The sequence below is a fragment of the Homalodisca vitripennis genome, chromosome 6 (genome assembly GCF_021130785.1).
Source record: "Homalodisca vitripennis isolate AUS2020 chromosome 6, UT_GWSS_2.1, whole genome shotgun sequence".
NCBI lineage: Eukaryota > Metazoa > Arthropoda > Insecta > Hemiptera > Cicadellidae > Homalodisca > Homalodisca vitripennis.
In genome coordinates, this window is record NC_060212.1 from 121,987,682 (window position 1) to 122,014,683 (window position 27,002).

Consider the following 27,002-nt stretch of genomic DNA (forward strand, 5'->3'; position numbering starts at 1 on the left):
TCGTCTGTATTACATTTGGAATGGTCAATTTGTCTGCTTGTTTGTTTGTTTACATTAAAGTGTAAAGCTGATGTAATATAATTTACCTCTTTCATTGTATAGTGTTGTACGCGTAATTAAATTGGTATGTCATTTTATGACTTTTTTCACAAAATGTTTGATGATATAGGAGGAGAAAATACAAGGTAAATTCTCGTAGTTTTTCTTGCAGGAAAATAGTGTCTTCTAATTTATTTGATAAATGTTTGTGTGTTAGTTCATGTTTAGGTTCATTTTGTAACAATAACCTTGAATTTTCCTTGTGCCTTCTTCAACAATAATGTGGTTTGAATATCGTTTTCAGTCTAAATTAACGTTTACTTCTAACATAAATCCTTTATTGGCTTCATTTCATACCATCTTTACCTACTTTTCTATCTTATGGTGTAATTTTAGTTATTGTAAACTTAACGGCCTGAGTGGCAAAGTATGAGTTTCGTGTTATTAACCTATTGCTATCACCCTCCTGAACAAAGCAATATAAGGCTTCAAGGGGTGCAAATGACAAATAATGAAGTAATAGAACATTAAAAGTGGAACTATATTTCTCATGCAGAGTTATATTTCATTGCGTACCAGTAAGATTAAACGCCGGGGCGGCAAATCACGAATTTGACGTTACCAACGTATTCTGCTCACCCTCCTGAACAAAAAATATATATAGTACTATGGGGTGCAAATGACAAATAACATGATTTTAGGGGGTATATTGATAAGTGGTTAAGTTCCTAATGTTTTAATGTTCAGTTTGTGTGCTGTGTCTGGATAATCTGTTTACTTGAATATTATCTGCGGCCGGGACTGATAGCAGCCTGATAACGTACCTGTTATCTGAGTTCTCCGGGGCATGAGTCAGTTCTACACAAGATATCGTGTTCAGTAGGTCGGATTGAGTGAGTGCGTTTACAATGATGAATCAACCATCCACTAGTTCAACCAACCCTAGTGAATTGTGTGTGTCGGAGTGTTTCGTAGGGCACGTAAAGAGTTCACGTTTTAACCGAAACCAAATTATCTCTTTTTTAATTGAACATGGAATTTTTTAAAATGAGTCTATGTGTTCGTCGTGCGGTCGAGTGGTGTTTTTAAACCGGGAGACTTTGTCGTTTCGTTGTGATAGACGACTTTTTTGTTGCTGCTGCTCAGCTGTATCCGCCAACACACTAATGGTATGTGTTCTCTGATCCATCTATATATTTGAGTTTTTCATGATTTATTTAGTTTTTTAACTTTACATAATTGCCTTTGCATTACATTTCAATTTATATTTTTGATCAGCCCCTCTAGTATTTTATATTTTACTGATAGGTACTATCTCGAGGGATGTTTTTCTTTCATTGACATCAGCGCGGGGCAGCACCAAAGGTGATGGCCGGAGGCACTCGTAATTAATTTTTTTCTCGAAATTAAGAAAAACATTATTTATTTTGATCAAAATTCTGCTCATTTCTGTATTATTTTTCATTTACGTTTGCAAAGATGGCGGCGCAACCGATGACGTCATCACGAGGTTCAATCATTGGCCACAAAAGGTCACGTGACGCTAGACGTGGATGTAGAACATGGAGATATTACTGAAAAGTTATTTAATTTTTCATTTTCTAGAACTTCGTTATTTCTCATTTCCACCCCATCAAACCTTATACTTTTTTGTTCTATATGACGATTCCAATAAGTTTTTATCGCAAAACTCGTATTTTTCCGCCCCGGCCGTTAATATGATAATTACCCAGTTGTTACCCCTTCTGTAGATATGTAACATAACAATAATGCTAAAATCAGGGGAAATAGACCCAAATAAAAGATGATTTTGTTCATTTAGACCTTCTAAGAATAAAAGTTCAAAATCAGCCTGATACAAGTGTCTATGGCCATCACTGCAAAAGATACTGCAGCACCATGGGTGCTGCGCCTTGTTGATTGTGACATACAAAAAACAGCCCTCTAGGTAGTGCCTATCACTAAAATACGAAATTCTAAATGGTCTGATCACGAACACCCCAGAGGGCCGTTACTGATTTATAGGAAACGCAATTTGAAAAAAACAAACCAATATTTTAAATTCATCTAAACATATCTTCTTACTATCTTGCAAGAAAAGTAGTTCTAGAAATGTTCTAAAATGTATTATTTGTCAGTTTCATATCCTATAACCTTATATTGTTTTTTAAGTATGATTATAGCAATAGGTTTATAATGTGTATCTCCTTTCTGGTGTGGATAAGAATAAATTTGAAAATAATACAAACAAATTGAACCCCACTTTCAATAAACGAATAAATTCTGTATAAAAACAAGTAACATACCAAAACTTCGTTTGTAGGCTACGCACTATCTACTTACATATCACATGGTAGCTTCCAATCACATAAATAAAAATAGCTTTTCTCAATCTAAAAATAACACATAAGTATACAACGAACTCGTACTAAAACTCTGAAAAACCGTGATGAGCAATTAAAAAGGAATAAATTAATTTCCAAATGTTTTAAATGCTCACGTAATCCACAATTAAACACAATTAAAAGTCTACTGCACAGGAGCGTCCCAAAGCTACTAAGCTGTTTTGACCACTGAATATTTAGATAAGCTATTGGGAACAGATAATGCTGAAAATCATAGATAACACAAAGCACAGTACACAAATATAAACACAAATTGACATTTAGATTATTAAAAAACAAAGTTATTTGTGATGAGAGAACAAATGAGGGGCAGAGTACATAAGTGGAGCTGGTTTTTATATTGCTTTTACTTAATCATCAATACTTCATATATCGAATAATAGAACTATAAATCATTATCAACATATTTTGAAAAAAACTAAATGAAAGTCAAGTGTTTGCTAGTTTGAAATTTAAAGAATAAATTTAATATATAAAGTGATCTTATGATAAATAATACAGGAACCATAACCATTAAACAAACCATTGACATGTAATAGACAAACAATCTTATTTAAATAACTCGCCTTCGGCTCGCTGGGGGCTACGCCCCCAGGCCCCCAAAGTAAACGCTTGCAAATTCGGGATAAGCGGAATTCGGTGACTGGTTTAAGTCCGGACATTAAGTAAATGACAAGGGATTTAAAAATTGACCTTTTTCATAGATTTTTTTCCGGATTCGTAAAAACTTTTGACTTTGAGGGCATTTTGCGGTTAAACCGTTAGAGATACGACAAAAAGTGACTGGACCTTTCTTGTTGGAAATTTAATTTTGTCTTTCGATTGTGCCCTCAGATCTGATCTACGACCTATGGTTTAGCCAGAAATGAGCTCGGGAGAGAAAAGTCTGCACGGGTCAGCTATCTTGAATTGTTTAGTATAAACATAATAAAAACCGACCTCAAGGCAGTATTTTAAGTCGAACAGGGGGTTTAATATCACCAGGAGACTATCTAGTCAAGGCGAGAAATTCCCTGGGTGGATGATTAATGTTAAGGAGGTTAAGACAAGAGGGGGTTTAATTTCGTCAGGATATTGTCTGGTCATATGAACAAATTCCCAGGGGGGGTTAACGTTACCGGGGGATAAGTCTCCAGGGGGTTATCTGGTCATACCAGGATCTTCCCAGGGGGGGGGGGGTTAAGAGATTTGGTGACTGGTAAAATTCGGACATGAGGTCATGGCAGGAAATTCCCTGGGGGGGTTTAATGTTACCAGGGGGGTTAACACATCAGGGGGTTGAATGTACAGGAGGTTATCAGGTCATACCAGGAAATCCCCGGGGGGGGGGTTAATATTACCGGGGGTTAATGACACACTTGGGCCTTTTTTAGAGGGTATTGTGTCTGTGAACATAATAAATATTCCTCTGTCCCTATCTACTATTGACGCTTAGCTAACGCTCAGCCAACTCCCGAAGTCAGTCACTGAACCTTTTCTGTAGATCACGTGATTTCCTAAATCCCGTTTAAAATTTGTTTTGAGTTACGACCAACCGTTTAGCCGCTATCAAGCCCGGAATGTAAAATTTTTAGGCGAAAATGTCCAATATTTTCACTTAATCGCGTTTTGCGGTCAAACTAAGGGAAATATAGTAAAAAGTCACTGGACCTTTTTTGTAGGTCATCTTATTTTCTAAATAAAACGTTAGTCTTATTTTTGACCTCCGACCAATGGTTTCGCCGCTATCGACCCCAAAAACAAAAGTTTCGCGTAAAAGTTACAACAAAATTGTACATAATCACGTTTTTCGGCCAAACCAATCGAGATAGGGCAAAAAGTTACTGGACCTTTTCTGTAGATCGCGCAATTTGCTAATTTGATGGGTCAATCAGATTTGAGCTACGACCAACGGTTCGGCCGCTATCGGGCTTGAAACATTATTTTTATCGAAAAAAATCTCTGGAATTTCAAATGTTCGAGCGTTTTGTCGCTTAACCATGGAAGATAGAGCAAAAAGTCACTGGACCTTTTTTGTAGTTCACCTCATTCCTGATTATGAATTTTTCGTCAGATCCGAGCTAGCTCCAACGGTTCGCCCGCTATCGGGCTTACAAAAAAATGCCTGCAGGGGTGAAGAATGCGCGATTTTTTGGGAATTTTTTTGAGGGGTTGAAAATGAAAAATTCTCACTTTTCGGGATTTTCCTGGTGGTTACACGTGGAAAGCTATCTGTGTACCAAATTTCAAGTCTCTAACTCATCTGGAAGTAGGTTAGAATTAGTATACGTGAGTGAGTCAGTCAGTTACACATGCGGTTGTATATATATTAGATAAAGAAGCCTCAAATCAAAACCAACATCTTGATAGAAAACACAATCTATCAGCTTTCAATGCTATGATTTCTTTTAGTTTTCTAAATTTAACTTCCATTTTTATTCGGATAAAAAAATTTTTAAATAAAATATTATGTTTACAATCTGAAAATGTGTTTAATTAACACAGATGAATGAAGTTATTGTTTAAATTAATTAATCTGGGGCAGAGTATGATAAGCAGACCCAGTTTTTATATTGCTTATTACAATCATCGATACTTTATACATCGAATAACAGAACTATCAATCAATATCAACGTGAAGGAAACAGGATTTTTCCGGACATTTGCCATCGTTCAGTGAAACAAGAAATCAGTAACACTACGTTTCGAGATCTGCAATCTGATCTCTTCTTCAGGTAAAGAACTAACCTAATACATAATTACAAACTAGGTTAAAATAAACAAATCTTACCAAAGCGTTGTGGCATGCCTAAGTCAGGAATCACAACCACCATGTTGTTTGTCAACTTCACTAACTGTATAAACATGCACTTAATAAAAACTATACACAACACTAATCATTAATCATTGACATGGTGGTTTATTACTACGCATTTCAAATATTACTTGTTTATTAACTTTGATAAGTAGCAGAATGTACAGTTGCATTTATATCATAAAACGTTTATGATATAAATTCTCCGGGATTATCGGAGAAAATTAGAAAAGTAGGTAGAAAGTACAACATTAGAACCGCGTTTAAAACACACAACACTCTTAGACAAAGTCTCGTAAAAACAAAACCAAAAAATGGCACCCAGGATTCCAAAAACTGTGTTTACAGTATAAAATGTAGTTGCAATAGGAAATACATAGGCGAGACAAAAAGACCATTAAACGTAAGGATAAAAGAGCGCAAAGAAAACGCGAGAAAGGTTCTCACAGAAAAGTAAAAAATTGCACACCATTGTTGGTCCGAAGACCATCATATGAATTGGGATGAAGCCAACATAATACATCGGGAACCACATTTCTTCAAAAGGAAATTAATTGAGGCAACATACATTAAATTGGCAGACCAACCAATCAGTCAACCATCAGTCGAGTTTAGGCCGCTTTGGTTGCCAATTCTAAAAAATGAACTAAAGAGAAAACTAAAAGTATCAAACGGATCAGATATTTGTAATAAACCAATGCAGAGTCACAATATGGTTTTAAGAAGATTTCATCTCGCATGAACCAATAATAACGAAAGGACCCTTTCCTGTCCCCCTTCCTTTTTATTTCTGCCATCTTGTTTTTGTCTGCCGTGACGATTACCATTCGCTAGTGCCCTCTGGTCAGTCATAGGTGGTTAGTAGACGAATGAAGACGTATTGTGACCTGTATTCTGTAGTTCAGTTTTAATGATTAGTGTTGTGTATAGTTTTTTATTAAGTGCATGTTTATACATTATACAGTTAGTGAAGTTGACAAACAACATGGTAGGTTGTGATTCCTGACTTAGGCATGCCACAACGCTTTGGTAAGATTTGTTTATTTTAACCTAGTTTGTAATTATGTATTAGGTTAGTTCTTTACCTGAAGAAGAGATCAGATTGCAGATCTCGAAACGTAGTGTTACTGATTTCTTGTTTCACTGAACGATGGCAAATGTCCGGAAAAATCCTGTTTCCTTCACAACCCTTCCATCATCAAAAATAACCTTCAAACAAAGAATATCAACGTATCTAAAATACTAAATTACTAAAGCAAGGAAGCAAAACTAAAGTCAACAATTACAGACCTATTTCCCTGGTACCAGTTGTCTCCAAAGTGATGGAGAAAATGGTTCTTTTAAGACTTCTTGACCATTTAAGGCATAATGATTTACTTCCTGAGAGACAACATGACTTCATCTCAGAAAGGTAGACCGTTGCATAACAACTGCTACGATAATTGCATATACTCCCTATTTTTTATTCACATATTCGTTATGGAATAAGTAATGTGGAAGTTTACATACAACGTAATTTACGAGTACCTACATCGTGTCTTAATCTTACAAAAGTGTGCAATGAGAATCTTGGCCAATCTTCAACACCATGACAGCTGCAGAGAAATGTTCAAGACTTTAACAATCCTAAACGGTAGCATCCCTATACATTTTAGAGGCAACATACTTCGCTCTTAATTGCAATATGCCAAAGAGAGGGGATAACCATGAACATTACATAAAGCGTGCCAATAACTTTGCTTGCCAGCGCACAATACCACAACAAGAAGCCCTGTAATATTTATTACTATTATACACTTTAAATAAATGGTTAAACTTAATTTGTATTCTGATGATTATAGCTAGAAATAACAAATAACTCAGTATGATACAAATGTGAACTTTAATGATGATAAATTGACATACAGGTTTGAATTTTGAAACAAGATGGAGGATACAATAATGGTAAATTTTTTTAAATACAGTTCTTAAATTTTAGGGCAGGGTGGTCGTGCTGGCTTAATGAAATAGAAATATTAGGTATTGTTTTTTATAAAAGATATTGTAATTTTAAAAAATAGTTTTGTTAAATTTTAATTATATTAATTTTGAATTGTTAGCCAAATCGAATGTTCCTGGGTTTTATATTCTTCCAATGGATCACTGTTAAATTCAAAAGGAATTTTCTCACCCAATGTCTGTCTTCTGCTTCTTTGTACTTCAGTGATAATATGAATTTAATAAATTAACCTTTCTTTTGAATGAAATACTGCTGAATAAAATGTAACCAGTTTCTTTATTTAAAATAATAATCTTGCTTCACTTCTTCTATATCCCTCTCTCCTCTCAACTTTTAAACCTCTGCTCTCTTCACTCTTCAACAATCATCCCTGCACACTGTATCACTGACTTTAGTTCACTTTATAACTTTTGAGTTTTATATGTAATAAGGTGAATTTTGATTAATTTTGATATACGGTATTTAATTTTGTATTTATTATTGTTTGTATTAAAATTTTAGACAATTTATAAATAATTATTCCTTAATTATTTAATTATTATTACTAATAAATTTCTAAATTAAATTAAGTATTCATATGAATGTGAGATGGGTGTATGAAATGAGTCATTACAGCCCTCCTACGGTGGTTCAAGATTTCTCAATCTACTCCCTCCTAACATCAAGAACAGAAATCGAGAGAAATTCAAGAAATGACTGGCCAACATGCTTGTAGAAGTCCAACTACACAATAGAAGAATTTTTCTCTATTACTACCTAATTACGATTAGTAAATTGTAAAACAATCTTGGCTTTTATATCAATAATTTGCAATGTTTATTACATACATGTACAAATATGTATAATGACATCAATTCTTGTCTTGAAGATGTTCAATATAGCATTCTGATTTTGGGTAGTTTTAGTTTGAGCAAATTTGTATTACAAACTTTTTTTGCTCAAACGTGGGAAGAGGATGCATCTTACTAATTTATAGTGCAAACCTGCCCAGTGTGGTCTGATATTCTTGTATTCATTACTTCTGCATTAATATCTTCGTGGTGGATGTTGGTACAACAAACAGTCAATTGAGGTTATTGAGGTTGGCGATATTCGTGTTGCTGGGAGGTTTAGCCTCTCTATATTGTGTCAACTCAATACAACTCTTATAGTCATTCTTTGTTTGTATTCATAGAAAATAACTAAATATTCATAACTTCATATATTCAGGCTTTATTGCACCAAATGTTTTAACAATATTGTTATAGATAGTGTAGAAGCTAATTTGTGTTCTATTAATATAATGCCTAAGTAGATTAATCGTTATTGTCTCTTCAACTTTCAGATGTAGTTTTTACTATCTCCAATTTATTAAAGCTTCCTGTATGATCCAACTGACACAGGCAGAGTAAGCAAAATTCTTAAAGCTCTATTCTGTAAGCTTAATTGTTAAATTTGTTACATAGGTAGGCATCTTTGAGACCATTTTACATCTATAAATCAATAGATCAAGTGAAATAGTCATTTTCTTTAGGGTCTAAATCCTATATTCACTTTTATTGCCAGCACACAGAGAAAGACTTTTGGAGTGTGTGGGTCTCCCTCAGTGTAAGATGTTTTTTTAGCCTAAATGTAGTGAGTGCCATTACCTGCACGCTTTGATTGCTAGAAGCTTAAACAGAAGAAGCCTTCACTTCTTCCAAGGTGTTATGACTGAGATAGTTCCCATTATCCCTCATCATGGTGGCTGCACCATTACATTTCGGCTGAAGATGGCTCCTTCCCTCACCCATCCTCAATATACTGTCACACTGGAAGCTTAATTTCTTTTTTTATCCATGTCAAATTGTATTAGTCTGGCCATTTTAAATGACGTAATTATAAATCTAATAATAATCACTTATTTGTAGGCCTCCTGACCATGACGATACCAGGAATTGGACTGGCCAACCAAGGTCTTCTCCATGGGAATCTAGTGATGAAGACAGTATGAGGTAAAAAGATTTTAGCATTGAATAAGCTACTTTAGTAAAGTCAAGAAATATAATAACGTAAATTTTGTAAGGTCTACGAAATAATGATTAAATATTAATAAAAATGTAATGAAACCTCCATAATGTGGCCACTATTTTGGCCACCCACCACTTATTCTCAATTTGAATCTTCTACATTCCAACCACAGTTATGTGCAACAGAGGTCTCATTCAACAACTCCAGTCCTAAAATCAATCGGTTTGCAAATTATCCTTAGGGGTAATTAAAGATTCTAACCTGTCATTTAAAATTTCAGAGCAATGTTCATGTTCACCGCCAAACTCCCTACTACAAATATTTCAAATCATTAAACAATGTTCACATTAACCGGACAGTACATTTCTGCCACTGATCTACATTACGGCTGCAAATTTGAAATGTTTTTACCAAAATATTTTAAAGTCTGTAAATCTGTAGAACGAGAATTTTTTTGTGAAAAATTAATCATTAAAAATCAGTGCAATAGAACTTGACATTTAGTTGCCTAAAGAAATCTATCAATGTATGGAGGAATATTCTTTTTCATAAACTTTTGAATCTGGTTTTCTGACTTTTTGGTTCATCTGTGCAAGTGAGTGGTTTATTCTTATCAGTGCAGTTGCATTCGAGATTTGACTGTCTAAAAATGTCTTAAACACAGAATTTATATAATGCAGATACTTTAAAATCGTTGTATAACAGAAACGTCTTCATGAAGAAAATATGCCATTTAGACTGTTTTCCATATACTTTATATTAGCTTAATCAATATCACTGCAATATTGAACTTGGTGCTGATCAAATTTCCACACTATTGGAGAATAATTGGGCTCTTTAAAAGTTGTAACAGTTGGTCATGGATTTCAAAAGTTTCGTAAATAACTCATTTTCTTCATTGTAATGAGGATCACTAGAAACAAGTTCAGGTAGACTGACCTCATTGACAGTGTTCATGAGAATAATGAATGATTTACTATTTTCTTCTACATATACAGTTTCATATTTTTTGGAAAGAGATGTTATTAGCATCATTATACCATACTGCTTAACTGTGTAATCTTGTCAGTTCTTCAAATAATTTACCTAACAAATTACTGTTGCACATCAAAATAAATATTCTCAGACAAGACAATATTTTGAGACAATACAAAATATGTTTAAAAGTATCTGTTAAAGGTCGAAAAAGGCTAGCCACAGCATGACTTTTACTTAGCTCACCACAAATGTCTGTAATATGTTAAGCTTTTTATTTTCTGTTGTTTTATATAGCTCAATTAAAATGAGTACACTTCATTTAGCGATTCTTTAGCTTTTTTTGGGGGTTTTTCAATACCAATTTTTGTTTTTAATTTAAACTAATAAAGGTTAAAAAGAACAAATCATACCCTTGTGCACATTTTTTATGTGTTAATCTACCAGAGAATTGAACATCTCAGTTAGAGAATTGCAGACTTTCCCCTAGGCTACAGTTAGGCCTTCATGATATAGATATACATATTTGCTTGTAAAATATTTGCCATAATATTAACCCATAACTTCTGCAAGTAGAATATACCTTTCTTTAATGTTTTATAATTTGATAAAATTTATAAAATATACATTGGTATAGTCAGTTGCTTACAAATCAGTGTATTTTTTAAACATGTTATAAACAATTTTCCTTCTATTTGTTAAGGAAATTATAATTCTTGTTTCAACAGGGTTATGCCGTAGCAATTCTGGGAGTAATAGCAATGTCATTATTTACAGAGATGCCAATCCTTTTTTTGATATCAGAATAACTAGTGATCCAGAGGAGATGCATCGCTTTTTTGAGAAACAAGTCAACGATGTTTTCAAAGCGTTTTCATTTGGATTCCCAGGACTTTTTGGACCAGGTAAAATCTTTTCAAGTAATATAGATTTTTTTTAAACCTGCATTAGACAGGTTATAAATTTGTGTTGATTGTATTCAACCAAAATATTCAGAAGGGTGCTTATTATTGCCTTATAAGCCTCCACATTAATTAAGGTATTAATTCATGGAAAACTTTTGGTTGGAAACATTTGGTGTAGTAATTTATTTATTACATTTTTAGCAATTAGACATAACGAATAAAATGAAGCCCATTTTTTAAACAAACAAATACTTGTGTAATAGACACTTATGGTATATTACTTTTTATAATTATATCTATACTTTTCACCTAAATTCGTAATTGTGAACTTGTTTTCTATGTTTATTTTTGGCTCAGTTGATTGAAGACATGATTATCTGTTTGAAGTGGAGGTGCCATAGTGACGTAAACTTGAATAACTATTACTTGTCTCACTGCAACGTACGATTCATTATTATAATTACGAGTAATATATGCCAAAAAACATTGTGTGGTATTTTATCATAGATAAATCACTTTCATCATCACCTGATTTTTCTCATATGAAATATGTCTCTGAAACAATGCAAATCACCGCAACACAAAACTAACCATAATGATAGTAGAATGACACTGTCATTTATAGTGCTGAGAACTACTATGAAACATCATCTTAAGAGTACAGTGTTGCTCATTTCATGGCTAAGGTTTACTATCAACAAGCCAAGAGCCACTTTACACTAAATAAACACACAGCCTAGTTTTTTTTTTATGGATAGAGTTATCCTTCCTGCGAAAGAAATTAATCGTCAGCCATGATAATTTTGGTGGAGCTCAAAATATGAGGGAATTGAAGAGTTAAAAATTTGGAACAATAATTTTTTTTAAGACTATTTTTTCTAGCTAGACAACCTTAAAACTGACCGTCAGACACGTAGCTTTACCATCGTCACACAACTAGATGAATTGACTGAAAGGGTCTGTATGGATAGCTGATGCTGAATTAACTTTTATTTACGTTAAATAACGCTGTATCTTGTTGTTTATCTACATGAGTACATTACTGAGTACCATATTACAAGTCTGACTACACAATAACTTGTATTCTTGACTCTCTAGTATGTATTGTGAACTACTGTGTATGTATTACTATATCCTGTTGTTTATTTATTTTATGTATATGTGACATTGTTAATGGTTAGTATTTTTTTTTTATTTGTTAGTTAACATTTTAATAATTTATAACTGATCTTAATTAGTAGAATTTGAATATTTTTATTTTTATTACAATGCATATTATATTTAGTGTAGGTTAAGTAATTTTGGCAATGCCTATTGTACATTTATTGGTACTTAATGGAAATAAGTGATTATTGTATATGTGTATAATTGTTGGTTTAAATGTGTCATGCCAAGATATATCATCTGACAAAATAATTATCCTTTTTATATTTTTAACCCTTTTGATACCCTTCCATTTTGACCTCCACCAAAACAAACGGGGATGACAATCAATTTATTTCTTAGGGTAATGTCTCTATCAATTTCTAGAAAACACAGTTTTTGTTCTTATACAATGCAAATTTCTTCTCGCTTCGTGGACTATTAATTGTGTTCAACATCTTTTCTTTGTTTATTGGTCTAATGGTTGCTATTGTAAACTGTTTTTACAGATTCCTTTAGTTTTTCAAATACTGTACCTGCTATTGAAGAGAACAAGAGCCCAAGAGATCATTACCTAAAACCAGGGATAAATAAGCCTCAGCCCAATGATGGAACCGTTGAGGACTCCAGTAAAAGGTACAGCTGAATTCTTGTTAGGAAATTAATAATATTATTTCACTTTTTAGGTACCTTCTATTTACATTTTTTCTTTAAAATATTGTACATGGCCAAGTAATATTTTTTAATATATTTTAAAAGAATTTTTTTTATACAAAATGGATGAAAACTTATGGTGGAATGAGCTTATAAGACATTGAATGGCTTCAAAATTGTTTGCTCTCAGAAATATATCGTTATTGTTTATTAAATCTGCACAGAGATTAATTTAATTTCTTTTATATATTCAAGTGTTTACCATAGAATATGCATTTACAAGACAAGAAAGAAAGAAAATCTTATTGACATTCTCAAAATTCAAAAGAGAGAAACAATTGAAACTGGCACGTAACTATACACAATGAACAAACAAATATTGTACCTTATTTTAATGTCCATTGTATAATGTGACTTACTAAACATTGAATTAGATTGTTGGAACCAATTACCACAAGTTATTAAAGGTACAATCAGTAAAATCATTGAACTCATCATGCTGAATATAGTACACGCATACTATTATTCTATTACAATGAATAAGATAAATTGTTAGTATATAACAGAACAGGAAAGAAGGCTTCTTTTAAGTACAGTGATAGCAGTAGGGGTTGCTCAGCTGCTGTAACTCTATATGCTCAGAGCGAAACAGGATTATTTATTTGACAAGAGTGATTGTCAATAGATGTTTGGTTGCAACCACTTAAAAACATTATCACTTGTAATTGGAGACAATAATAATTGTGGTATAGCATTAACTTAAATGAAAGCATTTATTCACATAGTGTTCATCCAGTTCACGATTACCAGCACCACTCAGTAAGAGCACTATACTGCTAAAATTCAGGTAATTTTCATGTGAATTTCTTGGTCTTAGTGTGTAATAAAATTTTAGAAAAGTAATTTTCACATGTAATAGCCCTGGCAATAGCACCTCCTCCCTGCTCCACTTCATTGTTTTACAAAAAAAGTTAAAGAAATTTTACATCTAAAATTTTTGTACAGCTAAAAATCAACTTTTATTTTTAAAAAGTACAGCTAAAAAATAACTTTTATTTTCATAACTCAGCTGGATTTGTTCAGGAACTAACATATAGGATAATCTCAGGATTTGTATCTATGTTGCATGTGAAACTCTAACAATCAACTCACTAAACAAACACACTGACATGCAGAAGTAATTGAAAACTTTCCTTGCTCTTTTCTATTCTGACTGTACAGACTTGTGTATAAACCCTCTGTATATTTCGTACTGTTAATGGACTTCTCGATTCCTCCTCTCTTGCAGTTTGCCTTGAAGGGACCCCAACAGCCCTACAGGCGCAATACAGAGTAAATGGGTCCATTTTGCTGCCACTACACATACTGCCTGCAAGTTGGCAACACTGTACTCACCACCTCAACAAATCAGCAGCGGCAGTGGTTGCAAAATGTGTCTATTTCAAATCAGCATTAGCAGTCACAGTCAACTTCTGCTACTGCTGTGTATAAGAGAGGCCAAAGATGAAATGCAATCTTGAAAATCTAAGATGTAATCTTATTTGTATTTGCAACATTTAAGCCATTCACATTGAACTCTGACCAAGATGTACAACAGGAGGAACAGATTCTATAAATTGCAACAAATTTGTTCACTAGTTGGTAAACATCAACCTTTACTTTATATTTATTTATTTACAATTAAGAACAAACGTCTTATAAAATTAACAAGTTATAGTGCAATATAAGTTTACATTTTTTTGACATTAGCAATATTTTGTCTGTAAGAATTGATATTTTGTGACTAGGTCAGAAGGACTTGAACCTGTGGTGCCAAGTAACCCATTACGTGACAATTTCGCACAACCTCGTATATTTTCCTCGTTCAGGAGTGTAGTTCGGAAAACTGTCACTCTTCCAGATGGGGTGAGTTGTCTCATCAATATACAAATTATTTTTACTACAAGCAATAAGCATATCAGATATCTATAAAAAGTGGACATTCAAGTGCAGGTTTCAATAAATCGTAGTTTTTTCACCCTGGAAATAATCATAATTTTTTCCAAAATGGCAGGCACTTTTTTGCAGTTTTTTAAGGGGTTTTTTTTTTATTTTAATCACTTCTCATCTATTTTGAAGATACAGACATTAAAAAATATCAGTATTTTAAGAAATAATTGTAGTTTGCAACAAAAGAATTAAATATTGAATCATTTGAATTTTACTTTTAAAAATAAATTTAATAATAACATACAAACATTTTTGTTAACTTAAACCCAGCCTAGCTCAACATGGTTACAGTTTGGGGTGAGGAGAGGGCACATTCACTCACAACCAATGTGTTGGAACACACTTTTGTGTATGCAAATCAATTAATGTAAGTTTTGAAATCACAAAAGTATATGCATAGTGCCTTATTCTAGGCTCTACACTCCAACTCTAATATTAATAACCTTTGTAAGTTAAGCAAAGTAGTGTTTTAAGTAATTTTCTGGTTACAAAATTGGTCAGGTCAAACATATATTAATCACCAGTCATTGTCGATGCCTCTGTCTCACGAATACCTGTACATGTCTAATAACACATTGTCTCCTTGTAGTGCACAGTCACTTTTGTTCACAATCTGGTGCCGTCAGACAGCACATTAACCATTTGACCGCTGTAGGTTATGCACCTGTCCGAGTTAATAGTTGCGCTGGGTTTTTCTTAGCCGACCTTTGTTAAATATATATGTTGTATATAGCTATTTTGTTGCTTTTATTAATTATTTTCTAGCGTATTTAGATTTCACACCTGTAACAATCTTTGAAAGTGTATAGGGTTATTTTGATCTGGATATAAATAAGACAGTTTATTCCTCAGTTGTTTTACTATAGGATAATTTTAGAATAAAATACTGGAATTTTTTTAGTAAATGATATTCTGAAAACCATAGAACAACACATAAAGCAAAGTTGCAACTCCCACACATGTACCAGAATTCATGTCTCATTTTTTCCTGCCAACCCCCATTCCCCTCCTTCCACACCCACCCCTCACAAAACATAAAATCTTACTCCAATTCTCTGCCAATTAGAACACACATCAGACCGCTGATGGGCACGGAAAAATAGCTCACGTGTCTTTGCCAGAGCGCCGATAGCGCGGTGGGAGAATACTCAACAGTAGCTATGATGGCAAGTGCTCTGCTTGCAATTATACTTGACTACAGCAATCAAAAGGTTAAGGAAGGGTGAATAAAAGAAGGCAATGAAACTGAAATTTCTTTAACTTTTAAAGTGTTTATATTAGAAATATTTGTCATACATTATTTGATATTAGTAGCTTACTTATTTCATTTCAGACAGTAAAAACAGAAGAAGTTATCAGAAACTCAGATGGTACTGAAGAGAGAACAGAGTCGCAAACTAAATCTGATGGTCTTGATGTGACGTTTTTTGATGTTCCTGTTGTGAAGCCTAGAGGTAACATTGGATTGCAGTAACAGTTGTAGAACAGAAAATAAGTAGGCAAACTAAACACTGAACTTGATCTTTTTGAAATAATTACACATTGTAAATGAATGACACATAGTACAAATTTTTATTTGGTCATTAAGGCACAGTTTTAGTTTTCCTCTGGTTTAAGGAAGAGGTCTTTGATTTTTGGGACAAAAGGCAAAAGGGCAGTTTGACTATTTGTGCAATAACCCTTTTGTTACATTCTGTCGGATCCTTTGATATTCTGATGTATTATCGGTTTAGTAGTTTGGTATTTTACAATGTTTTGAAATTAAATTTCTATAGTATTAAAGATGATAATAGAGAAAAATGTACATCTGAATTTGCCAAATCTACTGTTTTTAGGATTCTTTGATAATCTGAATACCCCTGAAAAACATGAGAAGTCCTCAAAAGATGAGTTTTTGAAATTTGGTTATGAGAAGTTGAATCCACATGATGCAAAGATTGACAAGGATCTTGATAAACAGTAAGTACATTTTTTTACATTTGTTATTGACAATGGATAGTACATAAACAAACATTATCTATTCGTTTGATAAAGCCAACTGATGTCATAGCAAGATTCTCCTATCTGCATTAGAACAGTGGACAAAGTCCTTTACACTCATGGAAGTCACTTTACTTTATTCAGACATTCTTTATTGCCACAATTTACATGGTAAACATTGTTGTTAATCAAGCTCAGCTGGAATAACAGGTAACACTGTCAAGGTATAAAATACTCATAGAACTTAATATTAGTTTCAGTTTGAAACATCGTCAAAGTAAAGTGTAAAAATTTATGAATGTAATTTATATAAAGTTACTAAATTATAAAACACCACTATAAAAATAAAATGTATCAAATTATTGTATCACACAGATATTCTTCAATAGAGTAATATTTTTTTCTTTTTACATAACTGAAACTTTGATTTTAAATTTATGATCTTTTTGGATTGATTTAAATCTAGCAGGCGAATCTTATTCAATAATTTTCTTCCAAGATACTGTTGTGAATGCTGTAACAAACAAGCAACATATATCTATTTTTTATATTATAATAATTATGGTAAGTGATTTGCAAAGAAAAGCTCGAAATTCTGCCTCACAAACAGTAAACATCTCAGCACATAAACCAATGAACAGGTTAACAGATTTGCAAGAAGTTCTTTTTTTGTAAAACGTCTTGATCCTTAAATATTTCTTTTGGATTTTAAAAATGTCCTCCTACCAACTAGAACTTCCCCAAACTTCAATGCCATATTGCATGATGGAAGCAAACATAGCATAATAAATCATAATTTTTTTGTAAGTCAACATTTCTCAAGATTTAGATATAAATCTGAAAACAAGCAGAGTTAAGCTTTCTTTCCAAAATTTGAAAATATTCTGTCTATTTTAGATTTGAGTTTATGTGAATTCATAAAAAGCCCTCCACTCTATACACAAAATATGCAATAGCCAGGCGAAAGATAAGAGACGATCCGATGCCAACTAGAGAAAGAAAAATTGTAATAGAGAATTTTATCCAAGAGGATTTAATGTATCACTCCGTCAAAGGCCTTGGACAACAGCTGTGCCACAAGACCCCTCTCCACTCTATACACAAAATTCGCAATAGCCACAAAATTTGTTTCGTCCAGCTCTAAAACCATATTGCTCATTTACAAACATATTTGATCTTTTACTAATTTCTTTTAATAATCTGGAAAAAAGAAAAATATACACTGGCCTATAGTTTCCTGGATTGTGCATACTACTAAAAAAAGCGGTTTTAGTTTTGCATATTTAAGTCGGTAAGGAACATATTCAGTCTCAAATGATCTATTTATTATAATACAAAGGGGTGAAGCAATGAAATTCACAGCTTGTTTCATCAAATCCACAGGAATATCATGAAGACTTTGTTTTCCAGTCTTTAAATTGTGTTACATACTGTGTGAATTAAAAGAGCTTTAATGTGATTGGACAGGGGTTTAAATTGGACAAATACTTCAAGTAATTGGTTTACATCTGTGTTCAGATTAATTTTTTTTAATGTTGATGAACTTGTTATTAGAGTACTCAGTACATTTTCTGTCCATTAGATATTATGTAATTGTTACAATTAAGTTTAGAGAAATTTTTTATCTTATGGATAGTTCAAATTAAAAAAACATTAATTATGCTTTCTTACTTAGTTTTATAAACATTCAATAAACTTAAAATTAACTAATTTCGATCCACTTGTAAAATACTTATCAGAACATACATTCCGAATAAGTACTCGGGTATTTATGAATGCTAACCAGAAAGTAACCTTTGGTTTGTGTAGCACATGAAGGTAGTGGGAGGGGGTAATTTTCATATCAGTCTAGTTCATGTCCTAGACAACCTTTTGGTTATAATTTCAAAATCATAAATGCCACTACAGATCCCATCAAATGTGAGCCTTTTTGCTTGTTAATTTCACCCGAGCTCTGTAAGACCATCACTTCTGAGATCTACTGTGAATCTTTGAAAAGGCTAAGAACAGCAATCCAAAACAAGGGTCGTAGTTATTTCAATGGTGTGTTATTGTATGTCAATACTCAACCACATACAGCTTGAATAAAAAAAGTTTAGCCTAGTTCGAGTTGGATGTTTTTGACAATCTGCCTTATAATGAAAATGAAATAATGAAATGAAAATAAAACCGTACAAATAGTTTTCAACACAAAAAACAAAATTACAAACCTAGCACCTCTCCCGGACCTGGAAGTAAGCAATGTGACCAAATATCTAGGCATCACAATTGACTCGAAATTGTCATGGAAGCCCCACATAGACCAACTAAGTAAGAAACTCTCCTCAAGTATCTATGTAATTCGCAGAATTAAACAAGTATGTAGCATGGAGGTAGCCAAAGTTGCCTACTTTGCTCTTTTCGAAACGCACCTAAGATACGGAATAGTATCATGGGGAGGAACAACAGTGTCCAACATGGGAAAGATTCTTACTCTACAAAAAAGAGCAATTAGATGCCCAGCAGGACTACACCATCAGGAAAGTTGCCGGGAATCTTTTAAACAACTAAAAATTCTCACAACAATCTCACTCTACATCCGGGAAACCATTCTGCATGCAGTCACTTCACAGCAGTTAAGACATCAGGAACTACATCTATATAACACAAGAAATGCCACAAACTTCGCCCTGCCCTTACACCGCTTAAGCCTCTCTGAGAAGAAACCCTCATACCAAGGAGCGCTGTTTTTCAACCACCTGCCCGATCATCTAAGAAACCAGCCACCTCAGTGTTTTGCGAACCAACTAACAAAATGGCTGCAAGAAAGGCCCTACTATTCAGAGTCAGAATTCTTGAGCACCTGACACAGTGCAGCGCAAGACAAGAGCTCCCTCTGGACATCAAACTTTGTATCAACTTTGTATTATATAACTATGACACAAAAACTATTTCCATTGTATAAATTTTACTAACCACAACTTTTGTTTTATGACGCATGTACTATTCTCTATGAATATGTAAATAAAGAAATTGTCTATTGTCTATTATAGCCCAGCCTTGGCTTTTAGAGATTTTAATTTTTTTACATGAAGAAGTGGGTTGCATCCCAGTGCTTCACCGATGATGAAGAGCTGCTTTAAAACGCCACTGGGTATTGTTGGCTATATTCCCAGGTGGAAGACTATTATGTAAAGGATATTCTGAAAATGGTTAAAACGATATGACAAGTGCTTAAATGTGTATGGAGACTACGTAGAAAATTTTTAAAAGTAATAAAATAAAACATTTGTACTACTTGAATTTTTATTTCATAGCAGAAACTATTTTCTGATCGGCATTTGTAATTAAATAAAGTGTAATTTATACTTACAAGCTAAAGAGGTTTTAATCAGAAAATAATTTAACTATAAACAAAATTATATTATTTATATATAATTTTTATTGTATTAATTTCAAATATATGCACTTGAACCTTACCAAACTACTGTAATTAAACTATTTTATAAAATAATTGATTGTGTGTTTGTAGGATTTTGCAGTCTGGCGTTGAGAGTTTGCCTTCCTTCCCAAAAGAGACAGACCCCAAGCAGAACTTTTCTTTCAAGAGTATTACAAGACGCAAGATCACCATGCCTAATGGGGTTGGTGCTCCTTATTTGTAGATATATATATATATATATACATATATGTACTTAGAAATGAACTTAAACAAATTTAATTATTAGACCAAATTTATCTACTATTATTGTCTCCTGTGTCCAATATGTAATCTGAAGATTAGTTGTGTATATAACAATTATACCAGTTTAGTCATGATGATATTGACTAAACTGGTATAATCCATAACTGGTATCTTAGGGTATTAAAATTATAAAAAAAAACCTATTACCATTACAATATTTTTCCCTGTCTAGGTGGTTCAGACAGAAGAAATAATACGCAATCCTGATGGAACAGAACAAAGGACTGTTACACAAACTCTGCCTGATGGTACAATTCCGAACCCTGAACTAGGAGGCAGTGGTGCAGGTATTAAATTTGATCATTTGTAATTGGAGAAATAGTCCTTGATAACTTTATAATGACAACTTTGTCTCACCACTTTTCAATGTAAAAAATACCATAGTGGCAATTTGTTATATCTGTGAATTCATTTCATTGGGTGAGCATTAGTGAATATTATGTAGAAAGATATCTTAAAAGAGAGATTACATCTGTTGACTTTTGCCTGAAACTTCATTTCTACATAGACTAAAACGACTCCTATGGTGGTGTATGTCCAACCATGAAATTTTATAGGCTGCCATTGAAGCCTATCATTCAGTATGTTTAGACAGTTTCTCTTTTATCTGCCAAGGGGAATATAAAAATTTCTTTGCAGTATAGTTATCTATTGTTCTTATAAACTTCAAAATTTGCATTGAACCTCAGCGAAGCCTGTTAAATGATACGTAGTGTGGTGTACTCCTACCTTTTACCTAACATAGTTGCTGTAAAAATGCATTACCTTGTAATGAACTTCCACAGACTTTGACAAGCCACACATAATAGCTATAGCAATGTGTTTTTTTTTTTTTTTCACTAACCCAGTATATGAGCTAACTCAAACTAGAGAATTACTTACTTACTCTTACTCTTACTCCCAGGGCCATTTATATCGGAGGTGATATTTAGCCGCACCAACAAAGCTCCTCCATCTTGAACGGTCCTCCGCATCTTCCTATGGAGCGCCCACCTTCTCTCCATATCAGCCTTCACCTGGTTCCCACCATCTCACTTTTCGGTCTCCCACGGGGTCGTCTTCCTTCTGGGGTTACCGTACCATTACCCTCCTCAGTTTGCATTTCTCTTCTCTTCTCAAAACATGGCTGCCCAACGGAGTCTTCTGCACTTTATTTCTCCTATTACATCCGTACTAATTGTAGAGCTCCCTGATTTCTTCTATTATGTTTTCTTCTCCCATACCCCTTGTTCATATGATGGCCCATAAATTTTACGTAAAATTCTATTCTGGAAAACTAGAAGCTTTTTCTCATCCTTCTTATTTAGCCTCCACGTTTCGGATCCGTATAAAAGCACTGGACATATAATTGTTTTGTATATTCTAGTTTTAGTTTTGTGAGAGAGAGATTTGGTTTTTGAAAGTATCCTATTGCATGCATATGCACATCTATTTGCTGAGTTGATCCTATTTTTGTATCTCTGGTTCATCTGTGTTTTATTTGATATTGTGACCCCAAGGTACTTAAAGTTCTCCACTTGTTTCGAAAACAATGCCCATCAATTTGTAGGGGGTCCTCCTCTTTGATTTTGATTCCTTCTAAAGTGCATATATTTAGTTTTTGCATCATTCGTCTTCAACCCACTTTCTCTGCCTCACTCATAAATAGTCCCAGTTAGTGACCTCAAATCATCTACATTTTCTGCAAATATGACAACATCATCTGCAAAAGCCAGGATGTTTAGTTTAGCTCCAACTTCCACCCCTAAATCCCTCTCTGCTACACTCTGAAGTGCTTGCTTCTTCCATGGCAATATTAAATAAGATTGTAGAAAGACCATCTCCTTGCCTGACTCCTGAGTTTATCCCAAAAAGGTACACCAGTCCCGACCATTAATTCTTACTGAGCCTCTTGACTCTGTGACACTCATCTTAACTAAGTTTATTAATTTTCTTGGGATGCCACAATTTATCTAGTTGTGTCCACAAACTCCTTTCTGATTATGCTATCGTATGCTTTTTGAAAGTCAATAAATATGGCAAAAAAATTCTTTATTATATTCCCAGTATTTAGCTAATATTTCTTTGAAAAAATGAAAATCTGATTTGTGGTTGATATCTGCCCTTTATGGAACCCCTGCCTGTTTCTTCCCTGATTATTTCATTTGTATAATGTTCAAGTCGGTTTAAAACAATTTTGGATAAAACTTTATATGGGATGGCTGAGTAGTGAGATGCCTCTGTAGTTACCACACTCTTCTTTTTCACCCCTTCTTGTGTATAGGTATTATTATTGCTTCTTGCCATTCAGCTGGCATTCTTCTTTCTCCCAAATACAAAGTATTAGTTTCCATAGATTTTCCACTATTATTTCTCCTCCTTTCTTCAAGAATTCTGCTGTTATTTCATCCTTCCCAGGAGCTTTGTTGGTCTTTAGCGCTTGACTGCATCCTTTACTTCTATGGTTGGTGGTTCTATATTTGGTTGAACATGATAGTATTCACCAACTTTGCTCTTCGTCCCCTAGTTTGGTCCTCTACATTAGTAGATCGCAAAAGTACTCTCTCCATCTTCTATAACTTTTGTAACTTTCTGTCACCAACTCTCCATTTCTGTTTTTTTACCCCATATGGGTATGGGGTAAAACCTCTTTTGAAGAATCTTATTTTCCTGTAGAAGTCCTTTGCGTTATTTGCTGTATTATCTTCCTCAGCCTTGTCAAGCAATTCTATGCAGATACAGTCTTTTTTTCCGCCTCAGCAGCAACTTGTTTGCCTCCCTATTTGCTTCATTATAGCTTTCTCTATCCTCTACCCTGTTACTATTCATCCACGTTATTTTCCTTTTAACTCGGTCTTTTCAGAGCTTGCTCGCATTCCTGATCAAACCATGGTTTTTTGTTTCTCTTCTTCCTACTACCACATACCTCTTCTGCTGTGTTCAGAACTACTTCCTTAAAATTAGACCATTTGGCATTCTACCGTTTCATTGTTCTCCATGTCTTCCTTCCAGGGCTTAAATCTATTCTCCAGTTTCAATTTGAATTCATCAGCAATATTCTTAAGCTCAAGTCTACCCACTTCTATTCTTCTTTCTTGCCTTACTTCCTTTCTTCTCTGGATTGCTATTCGCTGACACACTTTGACTAAAAACTAATGAGTGGTCAGTTCCACATTCCGCTCCCCTGATGCTTCGAACATCAGTTATACTACTTTTGTGCCTTTGGTCTGTGATCACGTGGTCAATTTGGTTTTTTGTTGTTTCCACCAGGTGATGTCCATGTATATTTGTGTATATCTTTTCTTGGGAACATCGTGCTACCTATTTTATATTCATTTTGCAATTGCAAAACTTGCCAGTCTGGTTCCATTATCGTTTGATTCTTGGTGCAGGCTCTCTTTTCCAATAGCAGGTCTCAGACTTCTTCTCTTCCTACTTTGGCATTTGCGTCCGCCTAAAATAATCTTCATATCAAAACTTGGTAACCTACCCACCAGTTCGTCCAAAATGACCATAGAAGTTATCTTTTTCTTCCTCTTCTGCTTCTTCAGTTGGCGCGTAAAAAGCTGAACTAGAGATATGTTACTAAATTTTCCCCTTAACCTAATATTGCACTATCTATTATTAATTGCTTCATAATGTATCACAGCCTCGAAATTCTCTTGTTTACAGCAACCACCCACACCACCATGGTATCTGTCATCTTCACAGCCACTATAATAAATTAAATAATCTTTGGTGTTAATTCTCCCTGCCAGGGGCCATCGGGTCTCCTGAAGTGCCACAAACATCCATGTTATACTTGTGCAATTCTTCTGCTAGTATGTCACTCGCCCCTGGTGCTGCCAGTGTGTTCTTACATTCCACGTACCAAATCGTAATTGTTTAAAGCAAAGCGGGTCTTTATCCGTTTTATTCCGTCCAGTTTCTACTCTTTGTTGGTGATTTCGTAACAATAATTTTTTTATGAGGCGGGTCGTCAGCCCAACGCTCAACCCCAACCTGGAGGACCAGGGGTATCTCTCTTAGTCTGGCTCCTACCTCACGAAGACCTGTCCGGCAAGGGAGGCCCTACCAGTAGCTACGCTACCGCGGTATAGCTCTTGAGGTCGTTGGAGCACGCAAGACCCACCCGCCACATCAAGGCGAAGATACCTTCGGATGGGAGAGAATTAAAGCAAATATTACATTTTTGAGTAACATTTATTCATTAATATTTTGCAGGTGATAGATTTTATTTTCTAAACAGTATAAAATTACTTTTATTTTTTATGCATGTTTTAAATTTTGTACTTTTATAATTGTATTATTTTCAAGACCTCCTACCTTCTGAGCAAAGGAGTGAAATAATATCATGTATCACCCATAAAAACAGTTTTTATGTTGTTAACTTTTGTATATCAATTATTTATTTGTAAATGTATGTTTTTATATATGCTAATAATTTACGTTTTTTGCTATTATAAATTTTACAACAATTATTCATATCTATATTTATATAGTACTAGCTGTTTCCCGTGGCTTTGCACGCTTTTCGTAAGCTTTGCCCCTGTATGTGAACTTCTGGTTTAATTGAATTATATTTACAACGCCGATGTAGAGTTTGCCTTGTTGCCACGATCAAGAAAATATGTTTATAGCCATTGTACACGTACATGTACTTTATTATAAAGTGGTCTAACACTAAAACTTTAAGTTCAATCAGAAATGTATCTTAAAGACAAATATACATAATAACTTAGCGCCTTCAAATAGTGTTTGGCTATTAAATATTCGTAACTGTCTCGTAATTGCAGTTTATAATGTGCAGGCGCTTTGAAAACTATTATCTTTGGCAACGCCACCTGGAGGCGAGTTACATCAATAGACATAGCATAGAAACCTTCTTCGTGGAAAAATACATACACATACAAATTTTCGTAATGATCGGTCAAATAGTTTACGATTCCATAAAGGACAAACACACAAACATTCATTTCTATATATATATATATATATATATATATATATATATATATATATATATATATATATATATATATATGTGTGTGTGTGTGTGTGTGTGTGCTAGTATTGACAAAATCTATTGCATCACTGTATTAATGATTAATAAAATCTTGAAACTTGATCATGGAAATAGAGCTGGTTGTAATTAGGAATGTTTGGTGTATTAAAGTGAGTGGTGCTTTTATTTACTAAAATTTCTCTTGATAGCGGCAACAGGGTTAAAAACAGTAATAGTAAAGACAGAAATAGTTTTTTTTTAATATTGTTTCTGGATAAAACATAATGAGTTGCAATATTTGAAGTCGAATTTCTTAATCTACAGATAATGGATTCATCATATTCATAAAATGATTAACTTATATGAAATAAATTTATTACAATACTTACATCAGGCTTTATTAGAGTGACTAAGGCAATAATAAGAAACTCACAAATTATGCAATAATCATTATTTAATTAACAGAAAGAATTTTTGATTCAAATTTTTATTTGTTCTGATTTAGTCCACATGTATTGTATTGTATTTATGTATTATATATAATTATACATACAATGACTGCAAACCATCAAAATGTTGATACTTTAAAAATATCCTCTCAGATGATTACATCATACATTTTAGTTTTAACACCCAAACAAAAGTAATATGGGACTTTAGTGAGAAAGATTATTTTCCATATAGACAGACAGTGTAGATATAGAATTCTTTTCAAAATGTGTATCCTTATATTGCTTTAAAAAAAAAACATGTTGTGAAAAAAGTTCAAAAATGTAATAACTTGCGTATTTGTTTCAGAGTCAAACATTAGCAAGTTGGAAGTTCCCCAGGTTGTTCCCTCATTTACTCTCCAAGGGGTCAAAGATTTGATTGGTTTATTTTTTAAATAACTTCCCTTCAACTGGAAGTCCAAGATGAGTGAAACTCTTAATGCTTTCAAGACATGGTTAAATTTTCAACATTTTATGTACATTTTGTGTGAAAATATATTTTTTAGTAACTATAGTTATTTCTTGTTGTCTACACTTAGCCTTACTGCAAAATAAATATTTTCAATCACAATATAATATTTTGGATTTATTTTTGGAAGAACTGCCACATTAATGCATGTACATGCAGTATTGCTAAAAACTGAGATTAAAGCATTGTAATGAAGGAGGAGGAGCTCTTCTTATTGGAATATAAATTTTCCATTATTTTACAAAAGAAAACTCACAATTCTCCAATAATTTGTGTATTTTTCACAAGGCCTTTCGACATCGAAGATGCCATCATCAGGTGTGAATCAACAATTTAAAAACAAATATCAGCTGAGTAAAACTAACAAGATTTATATGGTTAAAATTAAAATAAAATAAAATAAATATTAGTATATGTATAAAAGTTTGGGTCCAAAAAGAATTTAGTTATATTTTAAAGGAA

At 33.5% G+C, this 27,002-nt stretch overlaps 1 protein-coding gene across 1 annotated transcript; it reads left to right on the forward strand.

The window, feature by feature from the left end:
* Positions 1 to 26,585, forward strand: LOC124364865. Its single transcript, XM_046820659.1, has 10 exons — positions 1 to 185; positions 9,127 to 9,210; positions 10,979 to 11,106; positions 12,759 to 12,885; positions 14,691 to 14,808; positions 16,226 to 16,346; positions 16,728 to 16,851; positions 20,384 to 20,495; positions 20,769 to 20,883; positions 26,379 to 26,585. The coding sequence occupies exons 1-10, from the start codon at positions 127 to 129 to the stop codon at positions 26,468 to 26,470; spliced, it is 1,080 nt and encodes a 359-aa protein (XP_046676615.1). The 5' UTR covers positions 1 to 126; the 3' UTR covers positions 26,471 to 26,585.
* The last annotated feature ends 417 nt before the right edge of the window (positions 26,586 to 27,002 follow it).